Below are 23,160 nucleotides of genomic sequence, written 5' to 3'. Positions count from 1 at the left end.
AGAGAGAGAGTGTGTGTGTGAGACACAGATTCTCTGTGAGAGTGAGTGTATGACACCAAGCGAGTGTGTGTGTGAGCCGTGCCCTCCCAATCCATGGCCATCTGTCCCCTGCCCCCTCCATTCATCCTTTTCCAGCAATTCCCCTCTGTCCCTGAGTCGTGCCCTCCCAATCCATGGCCATCCATGTTTGTCTGTCACCTGCCCCCTCCATTCATCCCTATCCAGCATTTCCCCTCTCTGCCTGAGGCCTGCCCTGCAATCCATATCCATCCATGCCCATCTGTGCCCTCCATTCATCCCTATGCAGCAATTCCCCTCTCCCTGAGTCCTGCCCTTCCAATCCATGCCCATCCATGCTCCTCTGTCACCTGGCCCCTCCATTTTTCCCTATCCAGCATTTCCCCTCTCTGCCTGAGGCCTGCTCTGCAATCCATATCCATCCATGCCCATCTGTCCCCTCCATTCATCCCTATCCAGCAATTCCCCTCTCCCTGAGTCCTGCCCTTCCAATCCATGCCCATCCATGCTCATCTGTCACCTGGCCCCTCCATTTTTTCCTATCCAGCATTTCCCCTCTCTGCCTGAGGCCTGCTGTGCAATCCATATCCATCCATGCCCATCTGTCCCCTCCATTCATCCCTATCCAGCAATTCCCCTCTCCCTGAGTCCTGCCCTTCCAATCCATGCCCATCCATGCTCCTCTGTCACCTGGCCCCTCCATTTTTCCCTATCCTGCATTTCCCCTCTATGCCTGAGGCCTGCTGTGCAATCCATATCCATCCATGCCCATCTGTCCCATCCATTCATCCCTATCCAGCAATTCCCCTCTCCCTGTGTCCTGCCCCTTCCAATCCATGCCCATCCATGCTCATCTGTCACCTGGCCCCTCCATTTTTCCCTATCCAGCAATTTCCCTCTCTCCCTGAGTCCTGCCCTCCCAATCCATGCCCCTCTTTCCCCTGCCCCCTCCATTCATCCATTTCTAGTAATTCCCCTCTCTCCCTGTGCCCTGCCCTCCTAATCCATACCCATCCATGCTCCTCTGTCCCCTGCCGCCTCCATTCATCCTTTTCCAGCAATTCCCCTCTGTCCCTGAGTCGTGCCCTCCCAATCCATGCCCATCCATGCTCCTCTGTCCCCTGCCGCCTCCATTCATCCTTTTCCAGCAAGTCCCCTCTTGCCCTTCCATGACCCCCCCCCCGCATCCATGCTACTCTCTCTCCCCTGTCCCAACCTGGCCCGCCCTCTTTCCCCCCCCCCCCCCCCCCCCTTCGCATCCATGCCTCGCATCCATGCCCCCCCTTCGCATCCATGCATCCCCCCCCCCCCGTTCGCATCCATGCTTCCTTTTTTTTTTTTCTTCTTCGTTTTAACTTTACCTCCGTGGCGGTTCGTGCAGCGAAGCGTCAGGGAAGGAGGCGGCGCTCCCGACGTCTAGCTTTACGTCGGGAGCGCCGCCTCCTTCCCTGACGCTTCGCTTCCCGATTTGTTTGGTTTGAGGCGAGGGCGGGGCAGAGACGGCTGGCTGGCTTGAAGGCTTCACTGGGAGTGACGTCAGATGGCTTCAAGGCTTCAAGGCTTCAGCTTGAAGCTTCCGGCTTCAAACTTCCGGCTTCACAGAACGTTGTCTTCAGAACGTTCACGGTGCGTTTTATTATATTAGATGAGGCTGATTTTCAAAGCACATAGACTTACAAAGTTCCGTAGGTTACTATTGGGCTTATTTTTGAAAGAAAAAAAACTTCTAAAAAGTATCAAAGCACCATTTGGACGGATTTCTTCTCAAATTGTCCAAATCTGTATTTTCAAAACCAGTTTTGCAGACATCTATCTATGCATTTTGTCTGCAGTGCGTCCAAATCACAAAGAGGCATGTCCAGGGAGTTCTGAAGGCGGGATTTGGGCACGCCTAATACTTGGATGCTTTATAGCCATAATGGAACAAAACCAAAACATCTAGGGTGAAAACGTCAATGTTTTGGTCTAGACCTGTTTTCAGAATAAATAAGACACAAAAAGGTGCCCTAAATGACCAGATGACCACTGTAGGGAATCAGGGATGACCCCCCTTACTCCCCCAGTGGTCACTGACCCCCCCTCCCACCACCAAAAAAATGTAAATAAAAATAGTACTCACCAGCCTCTATGACAGCCTCAGATGTTATAGCCAAGTCTATTGGAACAGCATACAGGTCCCTGGAGTAGTACAGTGGTGGGTGTGGTACACCGTAGACAGGTGGGCCCAGGCCCATATCTCCTACCCATTACACTTGTGGTGGAAACAGTGAGCCCTCCAAAACTCATTAGAAACCCATTATACCCACACATAGGTGCCTCCTTCACCCATAATGAGGGCACCTATATGTGGGTATAAAGTTGGGGGCAGTGGGTTTTGGAGAGCTCAGCAGACAAAATAAGGGCATGATGGTGAGATGTGTACCTGGAAGCATTTATAAGAAGTCCACAGCAGTGCCCCCTAGGGTGCCCCACTGCTCTCCTGGGATGTCTGGGGGACCAGTCTGCTAAAGATGCTGTTCCCGCCTACATCCCAATGGCTTGATTTTGTGTGTTTGTAACTTGTGCGGGGGGTTCCCCCCCCCCGAAAATGGCCTAAAAAGATAAACACACAAAGAAAACCTTGTTCAAGACAGTATTTAAAAAAAAAGAAAAAAAGACATTTTTCTTTTCAAAAATGGGTATATTTCTTATCGGCTTTGGTACATTTAATGCAAAACGTCCAAAGTCCGACTTAGATCACTTTCGAAAATGCCCCTCCACATAACTTTGTAAGTCTATGTGCTTTGAAAATAAGCACCTTAGTGCACTGTACACCTGTTCCCAAATTAGGCAGTATAGCAAATTGCTAACAAACAATAAAACAATATTTGAAAGCAAATATCTGTACTAAAACCATCACTAATTAGATTGTACACCAACAGAGTTTTTCTACATAACAGATGTCTAACATCATACTGTTTGTCCAAAAGTCTTACTGAACACTACCCACAGATTCTATATAGTGCATCTTACATTGCGTGTACAAATCCGGTCGTATTCTGGATTTACGCACACAACCTAATTAGCTTAACAAGCCAATCAGCGCCAATTGCACCCAATAAGCAATTATTCAACACTAATTGGCATTAATTTAAATTTACGTGCAGAACTGTAAGCGTATTTTATATAGTGATATGCATAAATTCTAAGACGCGGATCTGAAAAGGGGGCATGCCCATAGAAGGGGCATGGGCATTCATTGAATTTATGTGCAGTGTTATAGAACATGCCTATTCTGTGCGTAATTTAGATGTCACCATTCAGTTTTTCACTGGTGTAAACAGCCGCGACTAAATTGAGTTGCAGATAACGGGCGCTGGGAGTATTCTATTAACTACGCTTAGATTTAGGTGCATTCTATAAACCATGCCTAACTTTAGGTGTAGTTTATAGAATACGCCTAGGTGTATTTTTTTTCGGCACCATTGTTTATAGGCATGATATATAGAATCTAGCCCTAACTGGCTGATATACAAAGTGACTTAAGTGAGAGAGGCTACTGCCACTAAAATCACCTAGGGCCACCTAACCAGTTAGCACTGCTGAAAGGGAAAGGGAATATACCGCCTTTCTATGGTTACAATCAAAGTAGTTTACACAGGGCCACTGAGAGACAGAGCCAAGCTGGGCCAGGGGCAGGGCCGCTGCAGCCACCGCCCCACACTTGGGATGCCACTGCTACCACCGCCCCTCACTCGCTTGCACAGGCCTCCACCACCCTCGCCCCCTACCTTCTTGCATCAGTGTGTGTGCTCCTCCCCAGGCTCCAAGGGAGGCTGGCACTGGGGTCTGTCTCTCTCTTGCTTCATGTGTGCCGGGACCAGGTTATCACATTAACGCAATTACCCGGGTCTTTCCAGGAGCAGGGGAGAGACAGACTCTGTTGCCGAGCTCCCCTTGGAGGCCAGGCCCAGGGAATTCCTCCCCCCCCCCACACCTCGGTAGCCCTAAGTTTACATATCATATACAGGTATTTATGTTGTACCTGGGGCAATGGAGGGTTAAGTGACGCCCAGAGTCACGAGCTGCAGTGGGAATCGAACACCTGTGCTTAAACTGGCTAACTTGTGGGTGTTCTGGGGGTGGGGAGGCAGAGTTGGCACTTGACTGCATAAGATACCACTTAAATTGGGGCCACATAAATTGCAGTCCTACCTTTAAGCAGCTCAGCTTATGTGGTCAAGGACTGAATATTGCACTTAGGGTCCTGTTTACTAAGGTGTGATAGCATTTTTAGCACATGCACAAAATTAGCGTGTGCTGTGTAGGCACCCATAGGAATATTGTGGGCACCTACACAGCAGGTTTAAAAACACTAACGTGCCTCTAGCGTGGCTTAGTAAACAGGGCCCTTAATCGGATATTCAATGCCGGTGTCCGGACATGGCCCGGCATTGACTATCTGGGAATACAGTTGGCGGCAGACATAAAAATGTTGATCACTGCCAGCTGAATATCGGTCAGTAAAGTTTTAGAAGCTTCTTAAATGAGCCCATCTCTTCATTTAGCCTAATCTGGGTAGGGCAGTCATAGGAGCAGCTATTGAAAAAGCACATCTCCTAGTTTGTTCCAAATGTATTTTTCAAAACAGGGATGTTCAATAAACCTGTTCCCTTTGATCTTAATGACCTAGCTGGATTGTGTGCTTGAAGAATCATCTTCAAATAGTAAGGTACTCCCTTCTTCAAACTTTATGAATCAGTCATAAAACTTTGAACTGTATCCTAATTTGCATTAGTACTGTTTATTAATTTGATATTCTGCCTCTTTCGCGCAAGAGTCGAAGCGGTTTACAAATAAAAGCTTACAAAGCAAAAATGTTTAATCTAGGTTAATTGCAGGAATTTTATTTATTTCCTACTGTAGCTCCTTGTAACTCTGGGTAAGTCACTTAACTTTCTCCATTGCCCCAGGTACAAAATAAGTAGCTGTATATAATATGTAAACTGCTTTCATTGTAACCACAGTAAGGCGGTATATCAAATCCCACCCCCCTTCCCTTCCCTAAAGGAATGATAATCTCCCTCCCTCCCACCTCCATATCCAACATCTCTCCCTACCCTACCCTCCCTCCCTCTTCTCTTTTCCCAGATCCATCATCTCTATCTTTCCTGGGGTTCATTCTCATTTTCTCTCTTCCCTTCCTTTCTCATTCCCATTGTCCAGCACCTCTTCCTCCCCCCCCCCCCCCCCTTGACCTCCATGAGCAGCAACACAAACTTGATGGTGAGTGACACCAAGCTCTTCTCGTTGCTGCTGGAGCACACTGCTAGCTTCCATCAGTGGTCCCCTCCAGATCTGCTCATGGGTTTGCAGCTTACTCCCTTCCCCCCATGCTGGGTTCAACATCTCCCCCCCCCCCACTCAATCCCCTCTGCCAGTCTACCTCAAAGGTGGTAGGTGTTGGTCCCTGGAAGTGGCATTGCACATATGCTATCTGTGGCCTACCCCAATGCTTTCCCTCTGGGCCTGTCCTGCCTTCTCTGGCATCACTTCTTTTTTCTGCACGGGTGAGATGGGTCAGAGGGAAAGCTTTGGACCAGGCTGCAGGCAATATGTGCAACACTGCCACTGGAAAGGATCAACAGAAGACCATCTTTAAGGTAGACTGGCGGGGGGTGGGGTGATGTTGAAATGCAGGTGGGGGGGAAATGTCACATTGCGCTGAGAACAGGGATTGGTAGTGGAAAAGTGAAGAGATGTTTGAAGGAGACAGGAGACACTGCAATGTGATTCATTTTTTTAATCTTGATTTCTTTTAACGTCACAATCGACTAATGCATTAATCGCAAAATTAACTGCGATTAAACTGTAGCCCTATTAAGGATTACGTATTAGAAAACAATGCCAAACTTTGATAGGACAGAACAACACACACAACCAAAAGTAACAGAAGGTCATTCATTCATAGACTGCCAATCCCTGCCCCCAAACCCATGCGTCCCAGTGGCAGAGTCACCAGCAGTCAAATGCCATGTGGAATAAATGTGCTTTCAACACAGATCTAAAAGAGGAATACGATGTTTCTAATCTCAGATATTGAGGCAGTGAATTCCACAGTGCTGGGGCCACAAAATAAAAAGCATTGCATCTGATTCCCATTTTGCCTTGGAGGGATGACACAGTACCAGTCACCAATGCAGCTGTATAAAACATGGAGTAATATGCTCCCAACATGAAGACCCTGTAATAAGCCTCACTGCTGCATTTTGCACTAACTGAGAAGACAATGCCCTAGTGATGTCAGGTGTCAATCACTGAACACTGGACTGAGACAACAAACTCATGTCAGCTAGTCTTCCAATTGGCTTTCAGATGGAAGTGACCTTTGAGCAGCCACCTAGAAGTGACCTGTGCCACTCACCGAGTGCTACAAGAATTGGTTTAGCTGATTAGCCTAAGCTTGTTCCACGTTTTTATTTGCACCTTTCTTATATCGATGGTTTTTTTTTTTGTTTTTTTGTTTTAATTTTGAGAAGTCTTTATTGAAAACCAAAACTTTTCTCCCCCAAGGCTCCCATGCAGGTAGAAGACAGTGTGCCCAGCATTGTGTCGCTGATAGCCCGCCTTCGGGAAGAGGACAGTGGATGCTTTCTGGACTGGAAGGGGGAGATTGTACCTTGGTAGCTTCCCCCCCCCCCCCCCCATCATCATCAGCAGCTTGGTGGCAACAATAGCTGCAACCTATCAGAACCATCTGTCCTGACCTGTGCAAGCTGAGACAGGTGCCGGGTAGGGGAGTTTGTTGGGTGGAGCTGTTTCACCACTTCTTCCAGCTGTCCAGTGCCATATTATCTTTCATCTCAAATTATTATCATGTTGAACATACAAAAACTGCACATAGATCTCAGGTATTCTGAAATGTGTTTTTTATACCCCTTTTCTACTGTTTCAGTTCTTTGTGGTAACTGTACACAATTTTCATGCAAGTCTCATACTCATCCTGAATCACAGAAAAACATTTCTTCTTAAACTGCTGTCTGTGAAATTCAGTAACCTGCTTTTATCTGTATTGGTAACATATACACTTGCTCTTGCACCTGCTGTCACATTATGTGAGCCCTAGAATTCAGGGACTGTGTCATGAAGAATAAACTAACCCTCCCCCCCCCCCACCCCATTTACTAAGGTGTGCTAGCGGCTGCTGTGCGCTAATGCCGACACAGCCCATTCACTTTGAATGGGATGTGTCGGCATTGCTGCGTGGTTTAGTAAACAGGGGGTCAGAGAGTATTTGTGGGATAATTATTCACTTTTTTAATCCAAATAAATTATGTTTCAACTGTTTTTATTGATGATTCAACATTTTAAACATTGCCAGTATATCTAACATTTGACATTGTAAATAATACAGCATATTAACTTGCATACATCAATAAATTCCATCATCAATGTTTTTGTCATTCCCCCCCCCCCCCTCCCCTTCCTACCCTCCCAAACATTCTCATTAACATCCAAACATTTATGGGGTATTTTGTTAAATAAACATCACATTCATCTTATGCATTTTTTTTTACCCACCTTTCCCCCCTTCAGTTCCTCCCCCCACCCTTCCCTTTCCTGATGTTCACTAAATGCATATTTGTACTTATGGGTTCATGTATGTGTACCATTATTCTATAGTTTTATCAGAGCATGTTGAGTATGAGACTCCGGCCTCTCTGCGATAGTATATCCAACATAGGCCCCCAGATTTTAAGGAAACATTTTTTTCGACGACAAAATCCTTTTGCATCTCTTGCTTCCCATGTCATTAAAAGATGCACTTGGTTTCGCCAATGCCAGTATTCTGGGGATTAATCCAAATAAATTAAATCTGTGAAATAAAACTCTAGGGTTTATCAACCTTACTCCTCGATTCAGTATTTTATTAGAGAACATTCCTTGGGCAGTACAAGTTCATATATATTTTTTCACCGAGAGGGAGGTGGTGGAGATGAATACAGTAATGGAATTAAAAAATGCAGAGGATAAAGGAATCCTGTTCAGAAGGAATGAATCAAAAGAAGCTTAGCAGAGATTAGGTGGCAACTCTAATCATTGGGAAGCAAAGCCAGTGCTGGGTAGACTCTATGGTCTGTGCCCTGATCATGGCTGAACAGATTTAGATGGGTTGGAGTGGAGCTTTTCAAGGGCCTCAATAACAACTTCAGAAGTTTTAGAACAAGGACAGTGCCAGGATGACTTCTATGGTCTATGCCCTGAAAATGGCAAGGACAAATTAAGATCAGATATGCATATGACTACACGCGGACAAAATCAATATAAAGGAAAGAAAGGACCTAACAAACCCAAAAGGCAAGAGAATAAGCAACTAATAAAAATCAATATAACTTAAAACCTAACTGACCCTTACAAGCTATCCAATTGGGATTACGACAGACAACCTCGACCTTCTATTCATCAATGAAACCTGACTTCACGATCATAGTGACCCCATAATTTTAGACTTATGCCCACCAGGCTACAAAATTACTCACTGGACAAGAAAAGAAAAATGAGGAGGAGGCATAGCACTAATCCATAAATCCCAATTCATCATAACAACAACAGCTGAATCCATAACACCCCATCTTGAAATCGCCTCAGTAAGAATCCACCATACATCCTTGCTCGACCATCTGAATGTTGTTCTGTTTTATAGACCACCAGGCAACTGGCCCGAATGCCAACCTCAATTCATGGACTTTATATCGAATACAAGTATAGTTAATTCCAACAGTGGAGTGGAGGAGTGGCCTAGTGGTTAGGGTGGTGGACTTTGGTCCTGGGGAACTGAGGAACTGAGTTCGATTCCCACTTCAGGCACAGGCAGCTCCTTGTGACTCTGGGCAAGTCACTTAACCCTCCATTGCCCTATGTACGCCGAATTCAGCCTGCCATGAGTGGGAAAGCGCGGGGTACAAATGTAACAAAAAAAAAAACATACTTATAATAGGGGATATAAACCTACATCTAGATGATCCTAATTCAACTAATGCAAGGATTTCCTCCAACTATGCGACCTTAACTGGCCAAATATACAAGCAACCCATGACACACTCTCGACCTTTTTACTTACAAACTGTCCTCAGAACTAAACCTGATACTAGCAGACTCAAACTGGAAAGATGTGCTTTGGTCAGACCACCACAAACTAAACCTATCCTTACAATGGCGAAGAAAAGGCTTACGCCTTAACCAAGAATGTACAACCTACACCTCAAGAGGCCAAATCGATCCTGCAACTTTCTGGCAACAGCTTTATAAGGATGGATGGAAAACACAAACAGACTCGAATAACTATCTCCAAGATTGGGACAATAGATGTAGAAATATACTAGATAACATAGCACCACTACAAACAAGAACATCATGGAGACAGAACTCAACACCTTGGTTTAACGAAGAATTGAAAAGACTAAAAACACAAGTTAGAAGACACGAACGAGCATGGAATAAAAGAAAACGATTAACACACACTAAACGCATGGAAAGAAGTGCAAAGGAAATACAAATATGCAATACGTCTTACCAAAAGGTCTTACTACAAAACCAAAATAGGACCAGACTACAAAAACACGCATAAACCTTTCCTACTAGTGAGCAAACTTCTAGATACCACTACAGTCACAACTTGTACAGACACCACATCAGCAGATAACCTTGCTAAATACTTCAATTAGAAAATTGTTAAGATACGACTCACATTCCAGCTCATTTTCGAAAGTGATCGCCGGCCAGTTTCCGACATAAATTGGGAGATGGCCGGCGATCTCGGAAAAGCGGCCAAATCGGTATAATCAAAAGCCGCTTTTTTGACAACATCGCCGCTTTCCCGTCATGTCGCCGGCCAAAGTTCAAAGGGGCGTGTCAGCGGTGAAGGCGGGACATGGGCGGGCATGGGCGTGGCTACCAGATGGCCAGCTTTCGGCGATAATGGAAAAAAAAATGGCAATAAGCAGTATATTGCCGGCTTAACTTGGTCCGACCTTTTATTTTCACGACCAAGCCTCAAAAAGGTGCCCCAAATGACCAGATGACCACTGGAGGGAATGGGGGATGACCTCCCCATAATCCCCCAGTGGTCACCAACCCCCTCCCATACTAAAAAAATAAAACTAAAAACCTTTTTTGCCAGCCTGTATGCCAGCCTCAAATGCCGTACCCACCTCCATGACAGCAGAATGTGTTGTATCCTCCGACAGCCTTTCCCTGGTTGCAATGTGGCTCTCGGGTGAGTGTGACACCTTTTCTGTTAGGTGCCCTGCAGAGTCACATCGGCAATGCATTGTGGTGGGTGTAGGGTACTGAGCTCTACTCCCATAGTGCTCTTCCCCCCTGCTAACTGGGTCAGAGTGTGCCCTGTTTTGTTTCCGGTAGTCCATGAGGTAGTGGCCATTTTTGTAAGCCAGTTTTAGATCCCTTTCATGTGTTACCCACGTTAGAGAACGTTATTACCTTGAATGTACGTTATTACCTTGAATGTGGCTGAAAGAGGGCATTGTACACCATTCTGCCAGCTCTGACCTACTGCTAATCTCAGTACCATGGAGACTCTTTGCCAGTGGGGCACAACCTCTGATCTGCAGTTAACTGTGAGTAAACGTGCTTATTCAAATAAAGGACTTTTTCAAAGAGATTAGTCTTCAGGTGTCAACTGCTGTGCCAAGGTTATACAGCAGCAACAAGTCCTAGAGGCCTGAGTGTATGCAGGTCCCTGGAGCACTTTTAGTGGGTACCGCAGTGCACTTAAGGCAGGCGGACCCAGGCCCATCCCCCCCTACCTGTACCACTTGTGCTGGTAATGGCAGCCCTCCAAAACCCACTGTACCCACATGTAGTTGCCCCCTTCACCCCTAAGAGCTTTGGTAGTGTTGTACATTTGTGGGTAGTGGGCTTTGGGGGGGTTGGGGGGCTCAGCACCCAAAGTAAGGGAGCTATGCATGTGGGAGGTTTTTCTGAAGTCCACCGCACTGACCCCTAGGGTGCCCAGCTGGTGTCCTGGCATGTCAGGGGGGCCAGTGTGCTACAAATGTTGGCTCCTCCCATGACCAAATGCCTTGGATTTCGCCGGGTTGGATATGGCCGGCATTTTTTTCCATTATCGCTGAAAAACAAACCCGGCCATCTCAAACCCGGCGAACTCCAAGGCATTTGGCCGGGCTAAACTGTATTATCGAAAAAAAAGATGGCCGGCCATCTTTTTCGATAATACGGTTCCAGCCAGCTGTAGTGCCACCGCCAACATAGATCGCCGGCGATCTATTTGGCCAGCGATGTTCGATTATGCCCCTCATTATCACCTAATACCACCGATCACGACAAATTCTTAGATTGTATGGACCCAATTTCTGATGAACTCCCGGCTGACAGAATCTGGACTAACTTCGTTACACTTACTGATGAATCCATCACCCAAGTGATCAATAAGTTCGCAAAGTCCCACTGCAAGCTCGACACATGTCCCAACAACCTAATAAGATCCGCTTCTCAATGCTTCATAACAGACCTTACGAAGCACCTAAATCACATGCTACAAAATGGACTCTTCCCTTATAATAAAGGAAATATACTACTTACACCAATACCCAAGGACACAAAGAAAAAAGCAAATGACATAACCAACTACCGCCCAGTAGCATCCATCCCTTTGGCAGTCAAACTAATGGAAAGTATGGTAGCCAAACAACTTACCGATTATTTAAATAAGTTCTCAATATTACATGAAGTTCAATCAGGATTTCAATCCAACCATAGTACCAAAACAGTATTAATCACTCTCCTAACCAAATTTAAGCAAGCAATCACAACTGGTGACAGCATACTTCTCGTACAATTCGACATGTCCAGTGCGTTCGACATAGTAAATCACAAAATACTACTAAATATTTTAGAATATTTCAGAATTTCAGGAAATGTACTTAACTGGTTCAAAGGCTTCCTAACAGCAAGAACATACCAAGTGACATCAAATTTGATAATATCACCACCATGGAAACCAGAATGCGGAGTACCTCAAAGATCACCGCTCTCACTGACCCTTTTCAACCTAATGATGACACCTTTAGCCAAAACGCTATCCAACCAAGGCCTCAATCCTTTTATTTACGGTCTATATCCCGTTTAAACATGACCTAACAGAAATCACTAAAGAAATCAAACACAGCTTCCAAATTATGAACTCATGGGCGGATGCATTCCAACTAAAACTCAATGCAGATAAAACACTGTCTCATTCTCTCATCACAACATAACATGTACAAACCCTCTATTATAAGTGCCCCAAACTTTACCCTTCCTATCTCAGACAGTCTGAAAATTTTAGGAGTCACAATTGACCGTTACCTTACACTAGAAAGCCACGTGAAAAATACAACAAAGAAAATGTTTTACTGAATGTGGAAATGCAAAAGACTTAAACCTTTCTTCCCAAGGGACACATTCAGCAGACTGGTACAATCAATAGTACTAAGCCAGCTAGACTACTGCAATGCAATTTATGCCAGATGCAAAGAACAAATCATCAAGAAACTCCAAACTGCACAAAACACAGCAGCCAGACTCATATTTGGTAAAACAAAATACGAAAGCGCCGGACCCCTAAGAGAAAAACTGCATTGGCTTCCACTAAAAGAACGCATTGCGTTCAAGGTCTGCACTTTGGTTCATAAGATCATACATGGTGAAGCTCCGGGGTATATGTCAAGCCTTATAGACCTACCAACCAGGAATTCTACTAGATTATCACGTACGTTCATGAATCTCCACTACCCTAGTCACAAGGGACTAAAATATAAATCAACATATGCATCCAGTTTCTCCTATATAGGCACGCAAATATGGAACGAATTACCAAAATCCATAAAAACAACACACGACATAAATAATTTCCAAACCATCAATTATCAAAACATGAGGTCTCTGCTCTCCAAAGGGCTCTCATTCTGCCCATCTAGTAAACTAGATGAAATCCAACTATACTCAGACCTAGAAGAATTCTTTAGAAAAATGCGCCTTAAAACACATTTCTATAATAAAGGGAAACCAAACAGACCGAAGTACAGTCTTAAACAAAAGAACACTTATTTCACCCCATAAGAGGGACAAAACTACAAGCTGGATAATTACATAGAAAGTTTCAGACATAGGGTGAAATCCCAACTTTCCAACAAACAAAAGAGAATCCTGTACAATCTTACCCCACCAGAAAGAGCGGCCATAAGAACCCTACAAACTAACGAACGCATTATCATCAAACCCGCAGACAAAGGAGGCGCAGTGGTAATTATGGACATACAAAAATACATTGAAGAGGGGCACAGACAGCTCTCAGACAATAAATACTACAGGAAACTAACTGAGGACCCCACACAGGATTACACAAAACAGCTGAAAGACCTTATCAAAACATTTCCTACACAAGCGCAACCTCACCTGAAGAAACTCATACCAAACCAGCCTGCTGTGGGCACATTCTACATGCTACCCAAGATCCACAAACCGGGAAACCCTGGCAGACCAATCATATCAGGTATTGGCACACTCACGGAAGAAATATCTGGATTCATAGAGGGAATTCTGAAACCTCTCGTACACAAAACTAACAGCTTCATACAAGACACCACAGACTTTCTGAATAAATTGAAAAATATCAAGCAACTACCACCTAACACCCTTCTGGTCACGATGGATGTAGAATCACTATACAGCAACATTCCACATGTGGATTGCATAGCTCACCAGAAACTATTACAAAATTAATCAAATTCATTTTAACTCACAACTACTTCCGCTTTAACAATGATATCTGCAAATAATGGGCACTGCGATGGGCACCAGGACAGCACCCCAATATGCCAACCTTTTTATGGCTGAGCTGGAAGAGACATTTCTGAATACACACCAGACCAAACCTCTAAAATACTACCGGTACATCGATGACATTTTTATAATTTGGACGGAGGGTGAAGAAACTCTGAAACAATTTTATTCTGCCTTCAATACATACCATCCTACAATCAGATTCAAAATTGACTACTCCCCAGAAAAAGTCAATTTTTTGGACACCACGGTCTCAATCAGTGATGGCTGTATACAAACATCTATATACAAGAAACCCACAGACAGATGCAGCTACCTCCACAACTCCAGCTTCCATCCTTCACATACAAAAAGATCCATCATTTACAGCCAAGCCACAAGATACCACCGTATCTGCTCTGAGCCAGGGGACAGAGACAGACACCTTAAAAGCCTTCAAACAGAAAGGCTACAACCCCAAAATAATCTCCAAGAATATTGCCTCCTCCCTCAAAACACCCAAGGGGAATCTGCTACATTACAAGGAGAAAAAATCCACAGACAGAATCCCCCTTGTAGTGACATACAATCCAGAGCTGGAAAAACTGAGGAAAATCATAAGAGATCTACAACCTATTCTCCAGGAGGATGAATTACTGAAAAAGATATTCCCATCCCCACCAGTACTGGCCTTCCGACAGCCACCCAACTTAAAACACAAGCTAATCAGAAGTAAACTTCCATCACAGACTGAAAAGGAACAGAAGGGCACACGTCCCTGTAATTTATCCAGTTGCAAACTATGCCAAAATATTTCACAGGACCCCACAGTTATCCACAAAGGAAAGATATTCAACATAAAGAGATCTTTCACTTGCTCATCTTCCAATGTGGTATATATCATTCAGTGTAAAAAATGTAATGAAGGATGCTATATTGGAGAAACAGGCCAGATGCTTAAGACAAGATTCAATTTACATAGACATCACATGAACAATACTGGTGCCAGTAGGGCCCCCACCCCGATGGGACAGCACTTCACAGAACCAGGACACTGTACCAGTGATTTCACAGTGAGAATACTGAAAGGTAACTTTAAAACCATACAAGAACGTAAGACCTTTGAAGTCAGAATGATTGAATATTTTAACACCCAACAGAAAGGACTTAACAAGGATCTGGGGTTCCTAGCCCATTATAAACCATAAAGCTGTATGTCTCTGTTGATCACCCCACCCCTCACCTATCCACACCCATCCTGTTAGAATATCAATGATATGCTTTGATGTCCCCATGCACACCTCCGACCCACCCCCATCCTCCCACCCTGTCAGACTGTCATAGTAATGCTTGAATGTTTTCACTTATATACACTGTCAGCTAGCACATTTGCTTATTTCCGATCTGACAAAGAAGGGCAACCTTCGAAAGCTAATCAAGAAATGTATTAAGTTATGTCCAATAAAAAAGGTATCATCTTATTTTCTTTTCCATGTTTTATTTTGTTTGATTTCTATGGAAATTAATGAAAACCAACCTATTCAATAAGGCATACCACAAAGATCCATCCTAACTACCAGTAACAAAATTTACACTAGAATTACACAAATCATAACTCCTTATTCCTGATTGTTCAAGCTAATCTATCACGATTGAAGTTTTAATATTCCTGATGGTTTAAATTAATCTATTACAACTGAAGTTTAATCCATACCTTTTATTACTTATTATGAAAATGAACTTTCTTTATTTGACTACCTAACCTACTCTGTTACCTCCATTCTATTATGTATTTCTCTTTTCCATATTGGTGATCACCATTACGGAACAATGTAAGCCAAATTGAGCCTGCAAATAGGTGGAAAAATGTGGGATACAAATGCTATAAATAAATAAATAAATATCACATCATACCTTATGATATGAGTATATGTTGATGGGCAGACTGGATGGACCAGATAGTAGATGATGGCAGATAAAGACCTATGTTATTATATGTTACTATATATGATGTCAGCAATTGATAAGATACATATATATTTTTAATGTATAGCCTGCACTATCCAATCTACTAGGTGGGTAACAATAAAACATACAATATATTCCAAAGAAAAAATCGTACCAAAAAATACATACCAGCCGATATTCAAAGTGATTTATCCAGGCAGGACAGACTTGTGATGTTTAAGTGGTGACACTCAGTAGCACATAAAAGTGGACCGTGTCGCTTACTATCACCACAGACTGCCCCCTCCATTGGGCTATTAGGGCCCCTTTTACTAAGCTGAAGTAAAATGTTTTTGATGCGTGCTGAGGCCTCCCTTTTACTGCAGCAAGTAACAGGCTGTCATTTTTTTTTCTAAGAAATGGCCATACGGTAAGTGAACCACTTGCCATGTGGCCATTTCAGGGGGGAGCACTTACTGCCACCCACTGAGGTGGTGGTCAGGGCTCCTGTGCTAACCGAGCAGCACGCAGCAATGCCCGATTACTGTTGGGTAAACACTAGCACTACAAAATATTTTTGTAGCGCCAGAAATGGCACATGCTGAGAGTGGTAACTACCTGTCGGCAGGGCCGCAGGAGCTGGGCCTGGGACAAGGCCGGTACCGGGCCCCCCCACCCGAGGTCGCCACCCACCCGAGATCGCCGGGCCCCCCCGCCCACCCACCCACCCGAGGTCATCGGGCCGGGCCCTCGGAACTAACCGTAAGCCTCCCTTTCACTTCGCAGCAAGCAGCGGCAGGGCAGACCTCTTCTCCTTCCTTCCGTGCCCCACCCTCGCGGACGTTACGTCAGGCGAGGGCGGGACATGGAAGGAAGGAGTGGCCTGACCTGCTGCTGCTTGCTGCGAAGTGAAAGGAGGCTTAAGGTTAGTTCTGGGAGTGACGGAGGGCGGGCCAGGCAGTGACAGAGGGCGGGCCAGGCAGCGACAGAGGGCGGGCCAGGCAGCGCCGGGCCCCCCTGGAGGCCCGGGCCCCGGGACTTTTGTCCCCCCTCTCGGCGGCCCTGCCTGTTGGGCCACTGCAGTAGCCCAGCGGTAGTTCTGGATTTGAAAGAGGTAAGCCCACATTGGGCTTACCACTGCTTAGTAAAAGACTCCCTTAGTGCTGGGTCAGTCCATGAACAGAGCCTGGGAAAAGCCAGAACTTAACCAGTTAGTGGCCATGTTCAGACAGTTAACTGGCAGTGTTGCTAAAGTTAATGCAGCAAAAAAGGCTGTATTAACTTTAGCCGGGCACCAGTCTGAATACTGGCTGGTGCCAATTTTCTGGTTTGTGACATCAGCCTTCTTGGTTCCCCCTCCCTCCCCTGTGATCCTGATCCCCCCTCCGCCCCTACCGCCCACCCCCACCAGCCTCCCTGGGCCTACCTCACAGATGCCTAGTGGTCCAATGGTGTCCAAACGGTAGAAGTGATGCCTGCTCATTCCTGCCCGTCACAACTGCTGTTACACAATGGCTGCCACAACCTCTAGTGCAGCATTTCCCAAGTCCAGTCCTGGTTGCCAGTCAGGTTTTCAGGATATCCACAATGAATATGCAAGAGCTTGATTTGCATATATTGTCTCCATTATATGCAAATATTTCATGCATATTCATTGTGGAGGAGTGGCCTAGTGGTTAGGGTGGTGGACTTTGGTCCTGGGGAACTGAGGAACTGAGTTCGATTCCTGGCACAGGCAGCTCCTTGTGACTCTGGGCAAGTCACTTAACCCTCCATTGCCTGCCACATAGAGCCTGCCATGAGTGGGAAAGCGTGGGGTACAAATGTAACAAAAACAAAAACAAAAAAAAATCTGACCGGCAAGGGATACTCCAGGACTGGACTTGGGAAATGCTGCTCTGGTGGAAGCCTCACGGAACCAGGACTGAAAAAGCTCCCCAGATGGTACAGACAATGGACTGCGGGACTATATAGTGAGGAAGCAGAAAGCCAGACATGAGCATCGACATTCTTAGACGTAGCTTATGGGCTGCTTATGTTTATCCACTCTTCAATAAAAACACCCAAATTATACAAGTGCAGCATGTCAGTAAATCCAATAGAAAAGTATCACTTTATATATTTGACAGAAGATTTTTTTTATTGCATTTGTATCCCACATTTTCCCACCTTTTTGCAGGCTCAATGTGGCTTACAATACATCATGAATGGTGAAGATATATTAGAAGAATAGACAATCTAGTTAACAGAAGAATCATGGTAACATGATAATGATAGAACATGATAGCAGAGTAACAAACAAATATTATAAGACAGTTCTGAATATATATGAAGGAAATGTGTATGTTTACATTTGTTGATCTTTGTGGTATGCTTTATCAAAGAGATGGGTCTTCAGTAGTTTTCGGAAGTTGGTTAGTTCGTAAATCGTTTTTAAGTTGCGCGGCAATGCATTCCATGACTGTGTACTCAAGTAGGTGAAATTCAACGCATGCTTATGTTTATCCACTCTTCAATAAAACACCCAAATTATACAAGTGCAGCATGTCAGTAAATCCAATAGAAACGTATCACTTTATATATTTGAGAGAAGATACCATTTTTATTTAATGGAACCGAGAGAAAAGGAGGGCCACGCCTTCCACAAAAATGCAAACAAAACAGACCAGGGGTGGAAGACCAAGTCCAAATGACCAGCACAACGAATGAGTAGGAGCTTCAATACAAGTTTATTAGGACCCGACACGGTCCATGTTTCAGCAAAAATGCCTTCTTCAGGGGTCGGGTAATGTAAAACTTTAGCACAACTGAGAAACGCAAAGTGGAAGTGCTAATTAAAGCACAACCAAAAGAAAGCTGTATCAAAGTGCTCTGTCTGTTTCTGGGTAACACAATTAATAGTGCTTTTCAGATTTTTGTAATATGCTAAAAAAATGCAAGGAAGCCCTGGGAATAAAACAAACTAGGAGCAGGTAAGTTGGTATTTTGAGCAATTATCTTATAGCAGTAGTTCCCAAACCTGGTCCTGGAGGCACCCCAGCCAGTCAGTTTTTCAGTATATCCACAATGAATATTAATGAGATAGTTGCATGAACTGTCGCCACTGCATTCAAACCTATCTCATGAATGTTCATTGTGGGTATCCCGAAAACCTGACTGGCTGGGGTGCCTCCAGGACCAAGTTTGGGAAGCACTGTCATAGTAGCAACATGAAGGGACAAGAGGAATATAGGGCAAATATGAAATTTGTTTTGAACACTATTATTTTTCAAAGCTCATATCCCAAGAGCCAGCCTTATGGGTCCAACTGTTGCATAAAATATCAGACTTGACTCGGGAGGGTCGACAAGCTGGATCCGAGCAGGAGTAAGGGAAGAGCGAGAGAGGATGCCGCCACCACTGGCCTAGACCAGGGGTTCTCAATCCAGTCCATGGGACACAGAAAGTAGAGAGCTGCACGGGGACGGGGTTCGCGGGAATCCTGCGGAACCTGCGGGATTCCCGCAGGGACGGAAGCAGGTCCTGCGGGGTTCCTGTGGGGGTGGAAACAGTTCTGCGGGGTTCCCGCGGGGATGGAAGCAGGTCCTGCGGGGTTCCCGCAGGGATGGAAGCAGTTCTGCAGGGTTCCCGTGGAAGTGTAAGCTGCACTGCATCAGCCTCTCATCTACCGAGTACCTTGAATGCTGTCTCCTCCTCCTCCTCTTCCTCCTTGCTTTAACAGCACAAATGTGTAAAGTCTTCCGTTAAGGAGGTGGTAGAGACACAAATGATGAAGGAATTCAAAAAGGCTTGGATGAACACAGAGGATCTCTAATTAGAAAATGGAAGTTATAAAAATCCTAACCTTAAATGGCTGCATGTGTGTGGATGTGTCAAGTGACGCTTAGATGGTGACTCTGGCTGTGATTAACTAGGACCGATACCGGGAAGACTTGTATGGTCTGTGTCTAATATATGGCAGTCTGGTTTAGGATGGGCTAGAAAGGGCTTAGACAGCAACTTCAGTAGCTGGAACATAAGGACAGTGCTGGACAGATTTTTGCGGTCTGTATCCCACAAATGAGATGAATAGACTGGAGTGGGCTTCAGCGAGAACTCCAGCAGTTGGAACATAAGGATAGGGCCAGATAGACTTCTATGGTCTATGTTCCAGAAACACGGAAGAAAAGTATATAATATCACACTCATTGATTTAATCATGGATTGATAATGTGTGACTATTGGGCAGACTGGATGGACCATTCAGGTCTTTATTTGCTGTCACTTACTATGTTACAATCAATCCTCTTTGCTCCCGGGCTGATGCGCAGACCTCAGCTCTGACACAGGCAAGAGCATCGGATGTCACCTGACCTACTGGCGCGTGCATGTGGTGACCTCTCAGCACACAGTGCCAAAAATCAGAGACAAATCTTACATGTGCACACCAGAATGTTCTAAGTTTCAGCTTCCATTCCTTCCTTGCCTACAGTGATGTGGCTCAAATCCAGAGAGAGACTGAAGGAGCTGACCAGAATTTTCTTTTATGTACCATTAAATTCTTGCGGGGATGGGTGGGGATGGGTTAAATTCTTGCGGGGACGGGTGGGGACGGGTTGGGATGGATTAAATTTTTGCGGGGATGGGTAAGATTCCAGTGGGGAAGGGTGGGGATGGGTGAGATTCTAGCAGGGACGGGCGGGGATGGGTAAGATTTCTGTCCCCGTGCAACTCTCTAACAGAAAGCCAGTCTGGTTTTCAGGCTATCCACCATGAATATGCATGAGGTAGACTTACATACCAAGGAGGCGGTGCATGCAAATCTCTCTCATGCATATTCATTGTGGATATTCTGAAAACCAGACTAGCTTGGGGTTGAGAACCCCTAGCCTAGCCCCTGCTAGTGATAAAGAACACTGCTTAGGGATGATGTTGAAGGAACCTCCTTCCCTACCCGCCCCAAACCTGGAACTACCGCCGGCCCAACGTGGCCATTTCTGGTGCAGTGGAATTTTTTTTTCATAATGTGGCGCTAACCCAGCAGTAATCGGGCACTGCCGCATGCTGCGTGGTTACCAACAGGTTACTGAGGGAGCCCTTACCGAAGTGCTCCCCCACATGGCCACGCAGTAAAAGTAATCTTACTACATGGCCATTTTTTTCAGGGCTTTTAACTCGCTGCGGTTAAAAGGGCTCTGGCGTACAGGAAAACTGGCCCCGCCACTACGGCAGGGCCCTTTTTTCCCGCTGCTTAGTAAAAGGACCCCTTAAACTGTTATAGAATAGTAGCACAAAGCTGCTTTGGTGTGCACGACAGCTTATGCTAGATCAATGCAGGCAAAGCTGGCACCTAAGTGCAACTTGCAATCCATGCATCTGATACTATTCTATGACGTGTGCACATTGCTAGGAGGAATGCTCATGACATGCCCATGCTCCGCCCATTGGCACAGTAACATGACATGCGAATAGCTTGCCAACTTTACAGTATAGCATCTACCACCTGTATACATAAATGCCAATTTGTGATGTCACTCACATACGTAAGTGCACTTATTCTATAAATTAGCAAGAATTGCCTCTAAATTCTATAAATGGTGCTCAAAATTGCACACACCTAATTTTTGTGCACAATCTAATTGAATAACAAACCAATTAGTGCCAATAATTGGGTACTAGCAATTATTGGTGCTGGCAACAATTTGAATTTATGCATGCATCTTACTAGTTTCTATTCTGTAAAGATGTGCCAGTACATTTTTTAGTGTGCAAGTGAAAAGGGTGTGTGGCATGGGTGGGAGAGGGGCATCAACTGAAGATGCGTGCAATATTGTAGAAGTTGGAAGAGCTAATTTAGGCGCAAGAATTCACAGCAGGTTTCAGTTGATGTAAATCCTCGTGCCCAAAATTGAATGCGGATCTCAGCACTAAATGTTAGTCTACAAACGGCGCCCAACTCGGAGTGCTGTTTATAGAATAGCTCTCATTTTTCTGGCATCCAAATTTGGGTGCCATTTACTGAATCTAGTTCTTGGTGCCTAAATTTAGGCAGCCTTGTAGAACTGCCCTTCACATATTTCAACATGACAAATACGAGTACAAGTCCTAGAAGGGTAAAACTGGACTGTACCGGCTGATTTAAAGAGGTCAATCGGGGGAACTGGACTAGTATTAGCAGATACCCAACAGAAGGGGGAGGGGGACCCAGGAAACTGATGTCTTCTTTAGTCCCATTTCCCTTTTGAAGAAGGCTGCAATATTGGGATTCTTTCTGCTGGTGTCTTTGGTGCAAAGGGTTGCCCTGGTTCCAGGATACAAATATTTGCTTGTGTATTCACTGAATTTTATGACTCACTGAGCCTGCAGAAGAATTCAGTGATGTGAAAGCAAACAAATAAAATATATAAATCAATAACATTAATAATAAAATAGTAAACAGACTAGAGCAAATGTATTATTCAATATTTATGATGAAAATGATAACCCGTTTTCTGTGTCAAGGGTAAGGATAATGGGATTTGATATACTGCCTTTCTGTGGTACAATCAAAGCAGCTTACACTTATTACATGCAGGTACTTTCTCTGTTCCTAGTGGGCTCACAATCTAAGTATTGTACCTGAGGCAATGGAGCGTTAAGTGACTTGCCCAGAGTCACAGGGAATCTAACCCAGTTCCCCAGATTCTCAGCCCACTGCACTAACCACTAGACTACTCCTCCAATTAACCAATGTCGCCAGATCCTCATCAAAGAGCAACCAGCCCGTTAAGGATGAATGCCATAGCCACATCCCAGTGGCGAAGCCAGAATCACCTCCTTCCCATCACTCATGGAGTGGGAGGAAGGTGAACCAGCTATATAGGACATCAGTGAAAAAGGTAGCCCCCCAACCCTGGTGAGAAGCTTCAGAAGATTTGGGCATCTGCCAATACCAATGCTGTATAACCCTTTCCAGTGGCAATTTTTGGGTGGGCCAACAGGTTGAATGGGTGGGAACTACAACTTTTTTGAAAGAGAAAAAACAGCAACCTGATGCACCCATGCTCTGTCCCTACCCCACTCCATGCTCGACCTCTACCTCACTCCCCATAACTTCAATGAGGGTTGCAGTGCAGGCTTCAGTGGTTGGCCAACTGAGAGCTAAGGGAAGTACAATAGACTGCACTTCAGCCCCATTGAGCCATGGTCCTCCAACACATATATGGTATTGAAGCCAAACACATTCTGCATCCAGAGAACCTCCTGGCCCTCCACCAACAATGGATACAGAGCACAGCATGGACATTTCCCCATAAAATTCATCATACAAAGAAATTTTGGTTTCTAGTGTAATCTCAATAACAGACATATTATAAATTAATTTTAAAAAAATCTATAAAACAAAAGTAACTCAGA

The 23,160-nt window shown here is 44.8% G+C and overlaps 1 protein-coding gene and 1 long non-coding RNA gene across 2 annotated transcripts in view; one reads left to right on the top strand and one right to left on the bottom strand.

The window, feature by feature from the left end:
* The window catches only part of LOC115482497 (C-factor-like), a 36,163-nt gene extending 29,129 nt beyond the window's left edge, over positions 1-7,034 (top strand). Inside the window, exon 6 of the mRNA XM_030222317.1 lies at positions 6,571-7,034. Within this exon, the coding sequence (XP_030078177.1) occupies positions 6,571-6,684 (114 nt within the window). The 3' untranslated portion in view covers positions 6,685-7,034. The remainder of the gene's footprint in view (positions 1-6,570) is intronic.
* Positions 5,092-22,591, bottom strand: LOC115482498. Its single transcript, XR_003944094.1, has 3 exons — positions 22,579-22,591; positions 20,708-20,715; positions 5,092-5,232 (listed from the first exon to the last, which is right to left on the bottom strand). It is a non-coding gene; the product is annotated as an uncharacterized LOC115482498 (long non-coding RNA).
* Positions 22,592-23,160: the final 569 nt, after the last annotated feature.

This window comes from Microcaecilia unicolor, chromosome 13 (genome assembly GCF_901765095.1).
Source record: "Microcaecilia unicolor chromosome 13, aMicUni1.1, whole genome shotgun sequence".
Lineage (NCBI taxonomy): Eukaryota > Metazoa > Chordata > Amphibia > Gymnophiona > Siphonopidae > Microcaecilia > Microcaecilia unicolor.
The sequence above is the reverse complement of the archived record's forward strand: the minus strand, read 5'-3'. Positions and strand labels throughout refer to the sequence as shown.